The 11,463-nt window shown below is 38.5% G+C and overlaps 1 protein-coding gene across 4 annotated transcripts; it reads right to left on the bottom strand.

Moving 5' to 3' along the window:
• Positions 1-2,437: 2,437 nt before the first annotated feature.
• LOC147307099 (uncharacterized) lies at positions 2,438-10,963 on the bottom strand. 4 transcript variants are annotated; one of them, XM_086275446.1, is made up of 6 exons: positions 10,785-10,963; positions 10,050-10,122; positions 6,167-6,343; positions 5,929-6,084; positions 4,814-4,906; positions 2,438-3,804 (listed from the first exon to the last, which is right to left on the bottom strand). In XM_086275446.1, the coding sequence occupies exons 1-6, from the start codon at positions 10,868-10,870 to the stop codon at positions 3,487-3,489; spliced, it is 903 nt and encodes a 300-aa protein (XP_086131572.1). In that variant the 5' UTR covers positions 10,871-10,963; the 3' UTR covers positions 2,438-3,486. The 4 variants fall into 4 exon arrangements, with proteins under 4 accessions (XP_086131572.1, XP_086131571.1, XP_086131569.1 ...); XM_086275443.1 differs by having other exon boundaries at positions 2,439-3,804; positions 6,167-7,227; positions 10,785-10,844; XM_086275445.1 differs by lacking the exon at positions 4,814-4,906 and having other exon boundaries at positions 6,167-7,227; positions 10,785-10,844.
• Positions 10,964-11,463: the final 500 nt, after the last annotated feature.

Raw genomic sequence — 11,463 nt, 5'->3', positions numbered from 1 at the left:
CATAGATGATTACAGAAACAGGAAGGGAGAAAGACGGGGACCAGGACAACAGACCTATAAACATGACATGACAGGCAAACCAGACAACCACAGAGACAGGACAGGGAGAGACCAGACAGACACAGGGGACTGACCGGGGAGACAGAAAGGATAACAAAACACGGAGAACAGACAGACTACAACAGGAGACACAGATGACAAGATACAGAGACGAGACAAGGAACAGACTGGACATGAAGGCGAACTAATGTAATAAAAAGGAACCAGGAACTAGAGATAACAAAACTCAGATGCACTAGAGAACACAAAACTCAAGACTAGGTAATACAAAACATGATTGTAAACTTTTCATAAATCCAAAGAAGTGAGTAGGAGTCCAGAACAAACTCAAAAACAGGGTCGAAGACCAAGGAGCGTGACAAAAATGGGCTAATTTTTACTCTTGCTAACAGGTGTAGCACATGTCTGTTGATCAAAATACCACAGCAAGCAGCCAGTCCAATAGAAACAGTGAAATATTGATATATTTACAGCTTCAATGTATGTTTTTTTTCTCTTATTTGTATAAAGTACATTTAATAAAGCACAGTAATTAATCTGCGGCAACAGAATATTGTGGCAGATCATGAAATACTCAACCTATAGTTTATTATTTTTGTGTTCTTTTGTGATTGCTCATCTTTTCAGTCTCATGTGCACCAATTTGTCTCTGTGCACACAAAATTTATATTTTCCACTTACATGGAGTGAAAAAGGTCACATTTGGAGGGTGAAGAAGTGGTGGTGGAGTGAATTATTTAATCACTCACACCAGGCAATTCAGTTCATACATGTAACAGATCTTCATATTACATATGTATTTATTTTTAATACATTATTAATCACAAATGCAGTTCTAGTTTGAGAATTAGAAATAATCTGGTTAGGATTAGGCAATAAAACTACTGTGTTAGGTTTGAAGAAAATTTTTTTTTGAAACCCTCTTCACGATACTGCTTTTTTGTGATTATTTCATATTTTGCTATGATACTTTATTGAATATATTGAATATGTATTCCAAATTCACTTGTACTTGTAGCGATACACCCTAATACACACTTCAGGGTGTATTGCTACAAACACAAACACAAACACATTTTTTTCTTTGTTACTGTCTGTACCTGCATTAAAGTTTAGGGTTTGTTACTTCCAAGAAAGTGCCTGTTGTTTTCTTCTCCAGCCCTGATTATGACTCTATGAGTGCAGAAAATGATGCCTATTACACAGTCCATGAGTAAAATTTCTCTGGCTGTCATTTACAAGGTGAGTACTTTGCCCTTTGGACCTCTGTGGACCTAAACAGAGACCTACATGTGTTTGACCAACCTCTGTGTTTTTAAATGATGTTTCACACTGTCAGGGTTAACTTATCTGAGTAGGGAAAAAGAACCAGGGAATAGACATATCCTCTGGAAAGGTTTGGAATGTTTTTACTATGGCACGGGGATCACAATCAGGGCAAGAGTTGTGTTGTCCAGAAGATGTTTCTTAAGTTTTCTCAGTTATCATTTTTAATTGTCAATTTAAATATTTAACCTGATAATCTCAAGTAGAGTCAGACCACCTAATCTTGGCGTGATGCCTGGTAAAGCTGAAAAGACATGCCAAAACAATATTCGTTTCCCCTAGTCTCATGGTCTGTGCTTATGATGATATGATAAAGTGTTTATCTTAATGGTAAGTAATGCTGTTTTCAATACAAAGAATGTGAATTGTACATATCTTGGTATCTAAGCATGGTTTGGAAACATATGCACATGTTGAATTGGTTGGATTCCTGTTCAGAGGAGAGAGAGACGGAAAAAAAACCCCATACACAGTCCAAGTTTGGATTGGTTTCCAGTTGTCAGAAATACCCCCTTCTTTCAATCTCCTTCGTCTTCCCCCTTCCTTTCTTTACTTTTCTACGAGAAGAGCTGAGAGATGGGACCGCAAGTCCCCTCAGAGGCTTGGTCCTCCATCACAGTATTTTTAATGGATGTCAGATGTGTGTGAGAGGAGGCCATAGCGTGAGTGCACTCAAAAAAATAAAACATTAGATTTACTTAAAAAAGTTATGTCAAGTGGTTCCACACAACTGCTTTAAGTAACTTTTAAGAAATGTTGTTACTTAGTTTGAACTCAATACTGTTAAGTTAGATTTACGTAAGTGTATTGGCTAAATGTAACTTAATTGCAATGCTTAGCTGATACTTATCTTTGTTGCTTTAAGCCTACATAACTTGTTTAGGCAATATCTTTGTAATACTGTTACTTAGCTGGTACATAACTTTTCTGCTTTAGAAGGACATAACCTGGTTAGGTAGTATCTTTGTAAAACTGTTATGTAGCTGCTACATAACTTTGTTACTTTTGAATTATATAAAATTGTTAAGTAATTTCTATTCAATACAATTACAAATAAATCATTTACACTGGTTACTTCCATACAAAATAGCAAAGTTTCTTAAAAGTTACTTAAAGCAGTTATGTGGAACCACTTGACATAACATTTTTAAGTAAATCTTAGGGAGATCTTTTAGGAAGAAATGAAGACAGCACCCAAATTATCAAACACAATCCTGCCTTTAATAAGCACATTCAGTGCATATAAAATACTTTTTTCAAAGCACAACAGCTTAACACAAAGTGCAATCAATGCAACTTGTTACAAATTCCAAGTGAATATTTTGTGCAGAAAATGTAGATCAGTATAAAGTGCTAACCAACTTGTCGTCAAACTAAAATGATTAAAAAAAATGATCCAACAAAGTCCTGTCTTTACTAAGCACATTCAGTGCATATTAAATACTTGTTGACAGACCGAAAAGACTGTAGAGCCGTAGCTTAACACAAAGTGCAATCAATGCAGACAACTTGTTACAACTTTAACTAAATACTTTGTGCATAAAACAATATTTTACTTCAAAGATCAGTGAAGTGCTAACCAACTTGTCTTTCAACTGGTCCAGAAAGCATCCAAATTATCAAAAAAAAATCCTACATTTTACAGGACGTTTCAGGAATTATTTTCAAACACTGATAAGCATGAAAGAGCAAACTAAACTCATTTAAAACAGTGAAAATTGGCTGTTTTGTTCAAAAACTGTACTGTAAAACAGTGCTACTCAGTTTTTCAAGTTATGGTTACATCCCAAGTTGCAGACAGCTGCCAAATGTCACATTCTTTGAAATATCAAATCACAGCGGCCTAACCGCTAGAACTTTTTAAAATGTCTGTCATTTTCTGTATGTTGTCAAGTAGCAGTAGAAGAAGTGCAACACCAATTTTTTAAGTAACAGTATTTTGCTAAAATGCAAATGAACATTATTGTTCTCTAAAACTGGTGAATGTTCCCAAGAAACAGTACTGACAATGAAAAAAAGTGTTTATGAACAACTTAACTATACCTGAACGTAAAGCATTCAAACTAAGTTAAGCAATAAGGGCCTCCCGCTTCCTCCTCTTTATTCAAGGAGTTTGTTTCTGAGCACTTGAACTTTGTTTGATAGCTTCTTAGCATCAAGTCCCATCAGTACTTTCTGAAAAAACTCAAAAGTGTACCTGAGGTTGGATGGGTAGCTCATGTTTAAAGTGTAGATCAGGCCGAACAACAACACAACAGCAGTGGCAACATCAGGAAGATCTCTGAGCACAGCGACACCCTCAATTATGATACCAATGTCTTCTGCCGGGTCAAGGTCACGCTCTCCTTCTGGTTTGATGACGTAGATGCCAATGAGCGTCTTCTCCATTTCACTTTCGGCCTCATGGAAGTCCACATCCTAAAAAAATTAATAAGTAAATAAACATAATAATACAAGTTGCAGGGTTTCATATCAATTAAAGGGATATTCCACCCAAAGTGGAAATTTGTCTATTACCATAAATTGCCAAGAGTTAGATAAGTGAGAAAAAAGCATTTTGTAACCAGCACAGTACATTTCTGATCTTATACCCATTGTTCCTGGTGAGCTCAATAATCATGTCGACTGCAAATGAAAAGTAAAAAGTAACACGACGGATTTGCAGGAGGAGGCGATTTAGACTTGGGCCTACATTACGGTTACGCCAAAGCACCCTGTAACCCGCCATGGCATAGCACTTGGATACAACAACAGTGGTTGAAAAAGCCTCTGGTTTCCATAAATAAACACATATTCGAATATCCATGCACCATGCAGCGGCGGCTTACAGTGTTGTATGTGGTAACCATAATGTATTCCCAAGTCTAAATCTACTCCCCCAAATCCTTCAAGTTACTTATTACTTTTCATTTAAAGTCGACATGATTATTGAGCTCACCAGGAATAATTCGTACCATTAAAGAGTCATTTGCAACCAAAATGCTTATAGTTCCCCATTCACTCCATTTTTTAAATGCTAGGCAAAAGCAAATAGACTGCTGCCGGATCAGGAGAATTATTGCACTGGTTACAAAATTATTTTTTCTCACTTATCTTACTCTGGGTAATATGGTAATAGACCAATTTTCACTTTGGGGTGGAATATCCCTTTAAGCTGCAAAACAGTAGACAGCTCAGAGCGAGATGAGAGGTGTTGGTCCATCATCTAGATTACACGGCAGAACAACAAAGCAGAAAGACAGTACACTCAGCCCACATTACACCCCAACTGTAATGGCAAGGGTCACTCCCGCATAAGCTTGTGCTTTTATATCTCCAATAATGTTCTAATTTTAACTTTTTGTTATAATCTAATGAATGTGTGTGAGGAAAAATTACCGTCAGTTAAATTTTTATTACTGGAAATTGTTTCTATTTGATTACTTGCCTGATATTCTTTGATCAAGCTGTTCGGATCTTCATTGAGGTAGACTGCAAGTCCTTTCAGCGTACACACTCTTCTCATTGCAACTGTGTCGTTCTGTAAAACATAAAAGCAAATTTTACTTAGCTAAACTTTAAAGACATTTTCAGTTAACTTCAGCAAAATAAATGTATATAATGCTTTGAGAAAAAAAGTCCATGACACACTACAGAAGAACAACAAAATTTAAAATAAAAAAAATTAAGGAAAGAAGGAACATTATCATTTGAAAAAATGTGACGAGCAAAAAAAGGTAACCACAGGATCCCAAAAAAAACAGAAACCCGACCAAAAACAGCAGCATGAAGAATCCAGTGAGGAAGAGGATGAACAAGAGGTCACACCAAAGCCAGCCTGAACAGAGGATTTTTTTTTTTAAAGTAAACCACTGAGTCCACTGATCTAAGGCTTAGGAGGAGAGTTCCAGAGTTTGGGGGCCACAGCAGCAATGATCTGTCACTTTTGGTCTTTAGACTGTTGTGCACTACCAGGCTTTGATCACTGGACCTCAGGGACCTGCTGGGGGTGTTGGGACTGAGAAGATCTCCATTGTATGATGGTGCTTGTCCATGTAAGGCCCTAAGGACCAGAACCAGGATCTTGAAATGAACCTTGAAGTTGACCAGCAGCCAGTGACGCTGGAAGAGAAGCGGGGTGACGTGGGTGTGTTTGGAGGACTTGAACAGGAGGTTTTGCAAGGACAAATGAAAAAACAGTTGTAGTACTAAGCTCAGAGACCTCCCTTTATCCCGTCTTGGTTTGAAAGGTGCCTGATGGCAGTTTATTCTAGCTTCAGCTTTTCTACTGTAAATGCCAAAATTCTCCCCAGGGAGCCGCGGCAAATCCCGTTTTGGAAACGCTACTGTCCTGTAAAAACAGCTTTTAATTCTGGCAATTTTTTTTATAAAGTATCCAAATCAACTTAAAACTTTATTACTGTGACAACACTATCATGAAAAGGACAAAGAATAAACAATCCCATAATACCAACATTAAACTTTACCTTACAATAGAAGGAGACAACAAAATCATATGTATTAAAAGAGGGAATGAAGCATTGAAAAAAATTAATTCCAAACCTCATCAATTGCAGCCATGATTTCTGTGATCTTGCGTCCAGATGTTCCTCCCTTGTTTCTGAAGACTTTGGTCAGTTTGGTTGTGTTGTTGTCCAGCTGTGCCATAAATGTGGATGTTAGCGGGATCGTAGTGATGCGCTGGAATTCAGCATTTATCTGTAAAATAAACAAATGTTTAGCGTGATGGGTTTAAAATATTGCATGTGGAGTGCATTTGCAGATCAACTGATTCAGTTACCTCACGTGGAGAAAAAAGAGCTGGCCATCGGCTTTTAAAGTCAGCTACGAAGGGCATGTCCTGAAGAATTTCTTGCCTCCGGTGAGGAAAGGTTTGGGCCATTTTTGCTTTGATGGTTTCATTGTTGTTCTTCTTCTTGAACTCTGAAAGCAGCACCAACCTTTCTTCTTCCTGACTCTCTCGGGTTTCTCCAGCTGGATAATCAGGGCAGAAATTCACCTCTGCTCTCCTGGGTTTCTTGACTTGGTTGGGATGCACATTACTGTTCCCTCTTCTTTTGAGAGAATTGATGACCAACTCACTACACCCTAAGTTCTTCAGTTTTCCACGATAGTTTGACATTTTATACTTCAAACTGATCTTCCATGCAGAAAATCCAGTTTCTGAACCCTTCTCTTTCAAGCATGGATGCTTTACAACCAAAGCTTGGCAAACATCACTAAGATTGCTGTCTGAAGGGTAAGCTTTGTACTTCATAATTTCTGAAGACAAGCTCTCTAAAATGTCAGACTTGAGCTTTGGTTTTAGGGTTAAAAGTGTTCCATTGGCTTGGAATTCCTGGTTGCCTTTTGTCAATTGCAGCTCTACATCGAAGCTAAACTCAGGTATGCGAAAGTCCAGTGGCCAGGCTTCTGATCGCAGCGTGGAGTTTGCTGAGCTCGAGGAGCTTGATGACCTGGATTCTGGCGATGACAGTATATCTGTGTCATAATCAGGGTTGTGGCCAGAGCAGGGGCTACCCAAGTTAAATGAGGACACACTGCTTTCATTACTACCAGTGGATGTTTCTGGAACACCTGTTTTAATCACTTTTATTTTGTCCATGTCTTTTAGATCAAATGTGGATGTCATGTTAAGGAACTGATTAAAATCTGTGTCCATGTACTGCAATCTGAACTGTTCAGAAACTCCGCACTGATTTTCAATCTCCGCTTTGAGCTCGTTAACATTCTTTGGTATCCCCAAAGGAAGGGTTAACTTGAGTGCGTTGTTCTCCCCCAGGATTATCAGAAGCTTTGTTGGGGCTGTCATTTCTGATGTCCCAATCTCCAACTGTTACTCTAAAAAATAAGTGCAAGAACATGAGCAGGTGGTTCCCAAACTTCAGTACATGTTACATTTTTTTAGTGGTATTCAGAATTTTGCAGCACAATTTTTTTTCTAGTATTTTTACAAGGCTTGAAACATATCCGAGTAGATTTAAGTTCTGGTCCAACTATTTTTAAGAACCAAACTTTGAGAAGAACTGCTATACAGCACAAAAATTAAATCGGCAACATGGACATTAAAATTACCTGAACAGTGTATGTATCTCTTTAATGTAACCATGCGAGAAGCTCTGACTTGGTAGTCACAAAGTGGATAACAATCCACCAGATCCTCATGTGCAACAAGAGAAATTTCCTTTGGAGATGGGTCAATTTTGAAGGATCCATAGTGTTCAGTGTACCACGAGCTCAGTTTTTTTACTATAAACACCAACGAATCTGCCAAAATACACATCTGCAGGATTTCAGCAAACTCTGGCAGACCCCCCAGTGATCCATGTACTATTAACATGCCCTTCCTGTAGTAGATGCCTGCAACAGACACACTCTGGGCAAGGCTAACTACAGCTGTGTCAGGGTACTTTTCAGCAAGACAATGTGCAATTTCACGTTTGAGAAGTTCTACTGGGACTGCCGAGACTCGTGAAACCTCAAAAGTGGCTTTGCTACAGCCTGATGAATGCATGTAATGGCCAATCATGAGCTGGTGTTTGGTTGACAAAGACAGGGTTATGTTTTTGAAGCAGTTTGTGTGTCTAGCAACTTTTTTAAAAAATGTGTGCTTTGCCTCGAATCTGATTGTCCATAATAAGGCAAGTGGACCAAAATGGCGAATTATTGAGGGATAATGAGCCAGAAAGTGATGTTTTGGCAATGGTCTTCTATCTGGGCATACTTCTTTGTACCTTTGATGGTGGTCTAAAATCTTACTCTCCAGGTATGCAACTGAGTCACTGTTATGAACAGGACACACAACAAGCTCAACAATATCCTTCAAATCTAGTAGAAGTTCCCAAGCTGGTTCGTTTTCAGGTATGTGTTGTCCAATAATAAGTGGCAGAAGTCTTAGTAAACACCAATTTTCATGTGCATTGCCACCAACAGTTTTTTTACTAAGAAAATTGTGAGGCAATTTCTGAGGGCGATTAGTCTGATCCCCTCCTTTGTAGGGAAATGACTGAACAAGTCTATTTAGATTTTCAAAAGTGATGTACTTCTTGCCTATTAGTATTCGAAGGCACTCAGCTATCTCAAAAGGCACAATACCTTCAAAAAGGTCATGTGCAAGATCAGGGGGGAATCCTGTAGTGACCTTGAAGAAAGACAGACTGTCTGCTAAGACACACGAGCTTTTCACACCACAACAAGCTACCCCTGTCTCACGTGCAGTTGCTATGTGTACACGATGGAGCTCCTCAGTTCTCAGAGAAAAGTCACTATTTGTAGCTTTTGATTCAATTTCTGAGCGTGTAGCAGTACAAAACCTGCAAAAGTAATCTCCAGAAAAACTTTCCACAAAACCGGCCAATCCATGAGCTCCGAGGCTGTCTGCCACTACATATTGGACAGTGCCTTTAAAGTTGACCCCTAAATTGTCAATGAACACTCCCTGCTGCTCTAAAATGACAAGGTCTTGCAAAAGTGGCTCAAATATTTTTGAATAGCCAAAGGTCCTAAGGTCCTCACTTTTGCACAAGAGAGCCAAATAAATAGAAGAGAGGGATGAATGACTACCTGGTGGCAAGTTACCTAAAATCCAGTAAACTGAGCAAAGTTTATGCTTTTTCCGTGATGTCCCCAATGGATTGCAAATTTCGAAATCATCAACATAAAGACAAATAGAGATTCTTAGTTCACCGCCTGAGAAAAACTCATTATTTTGAAAATGTAGACCATCTTTATATGATGTATACTTTTCCTTATTTACAAAAGGATTCTGATTGTGGCTAGTGACAAATTTGTTCAGTATGTTTTCTTGTTTAAATATCTGCTGTAATGATTTTAGAATAGGAATATACTGAAAGGTCCTCTTGCTTTGGGAGTCGAGAATGTATTCAATTGGATCAATTACTTCAAAATGTTTTCTGTAATACTGTCTGCGTTTGAAGGCAGTGGCAAGTGTGCCGTCCTTTTCTATGGCTTTTAACAAAGGGTTAAAAGAAACTGCCTTTGTCAGTTCTTCAATAACAGGCTGGTCTAGACAAAGGTTATGATTCTTGAGTATGTCTACAATTACTTGATTTGTCAAAGGCACTGATGCACAGCTTATCAGGTAGTGCAATTCTGAAAGCAACTCGTCAGTTGCTATGCTGGGAACATGAAAATAGTTTTCCAACTTAAGTAAAAGAGATGCAAAATTAAGTTCTATTACATTTGCCAAATCTTCAGTCTCACTTGTAGTTTTATCGTGATCAATATTTGCACTTATGTCCTCTTCTACAATAGTGTCTGTACTGTCATCAGCTGATGTTTGGCCTACAATAGTGTTAGCAATACCGATTTTAAAGTCTTTTAAGGTATAAGGATTGTGTTTCCTATTTCGATGAGACTTGAATGTACCATAGATATTTGTTTTGAAAGAACAACCCTCAAACATGCAATGCACAGTCTCGTTACATTTTAGATGGTTGTTAATGTGAGAAAAATACTCCTGCTCCGAAGCTATGTTGCAGCAGGAACACAAATGGCAGTTAAATGTTGCCAAACTCACAGACTTGTCTAGAGTTCTTTGGGTATGTGATCTGCTTAAGTGGCTATGTAGAGCATTCCATGTTTTGAAAACACAGACACAATCAGAATAGGCACATGGATACTGCTGTCTACTATGAACTAACCTGTAGTGTTTTAATAACAGAGCTCGTGATGACACCACTTTTTTGCACAATTTGCACTGCCACATCAACGTATCTGGGGGAGAAACACAAAAGACATTTTCATTACACTGTCCCTGAAAAAACTAAATAATTTGCACATTGTTAATGTTTCATATTAATCAGTTTTATTTTTAATATTGTATGCTACAACAATGAATTTATTGATCTACATCATCACCACTGCATATTGTGTAAATGTGTGTGTAATCTGACATTAAAAGTCGAGTGAGAAATCCCATGGACATTGTACAACATTAATGCAGTTCATCTTACACCAGCTTACTAAATGCTTTCTGCAAGCTACATCAAAACGTAAGCTGAAATATTAGACAGAAAATACACCCTAACCTGTCTGCTAGCGAGGAGCGCTTCTCCACTGTTGTTGGCTAAAGTGCAACGCAGTCAGGCGTCCGAGTATAAACTTGGCGCGAAAGTGCGTGCCGGACCGAATGCGCTGCCTGTACCGACGCATACCGACGCTAGCGCTACACTACATTTGGGCTGAAAACAGAGCTTTGCTATTGCAATGGAGTCCCCTCCAAAATCATTTGGAAACTCACGTGCAGCAAGTCCACGTTAGCAAACCTTTACCGGGCAAAACCCTGCCTGTACTCTTTTCTTAGTAGCACTTGCGACATTAACTGACGTGTGAACATATATATGTAGACGGGCTTTACAAGAAAAATGACTTCTTACCTGATTTTTGGACAAAAATGCGGCTGAACCAGTCCACATGGCGAAGAAATAGCAAGCTTGAGAAAGAGGGTGGTGCGCATGCGCATTGGCCCTTATTTAGGCGGGCTCTGCACGCAGCAGTATGTGCAGAGGGACAAACCTGTGAATTTACTCAACAATGTTACGTTGACACAGTTCAATGACTTTGTGTAACAACAAAAAGTAACAACATTTCATTAAATTTGCACAAACACTTTAAGGATTTTTGCAAAATCGAGTTTATTAAGAACAAACAACAAAATCTACTTTAGTAAAAGCAGAGATAGGCTGAGTTCATTTTTTTGAGTGTGTGTTTCATGTTAGTTCTCAGCATGATGAGCAGGGAAGCAGCTGGAGATGAACAGAAACCGCCTCTCGCCCCCAACAATACCTCCATTTTTAATCCCTACTTCAGTCCTTCCAAGTAATGTTCTCCTGCTTTTCACACTGTAATATATTGGCATTAATAAAGGCAAACAAAGGCAAACATTCTGTAATGGGAGAGGAAGATATTTTGGTTTCCTGGAGAACCAGACGGCAGTCTCTTTAGTTTTTCTCACTATAAATCTTGTGGCAGTTTCAATGGTTGGATAGCCATGCACTGTTTCCCTCAGTTGATTACAAAGGAGTTCAAGGCAAACTGCTCTGTTATTGCTTACAG

Source organism: Aulonocara sp. 'chitande type north' Nkhata Bay, linkage group LG19 (genome assembly GCF_057382095.1).
Source record: "Aulonocara sp. 'chitande type north' Nkhata Bay isolate Kocher_YH1m ecotype deep benthic linkage group LG19, A_spYH_male_GT1.1, whole genome shotgun sequence".
NCBI classification, from domain to species: Eukaryota; Metazoa; Chordata; class Actinopteri; order Cichliformes; family Cichlidae; genus Aulonocara; species Aulonocara sp. 'chitande type north' Nkhata Bay.
This window is presented reverse-complemented; position numbering and strand designations above follow the sequence as displayed.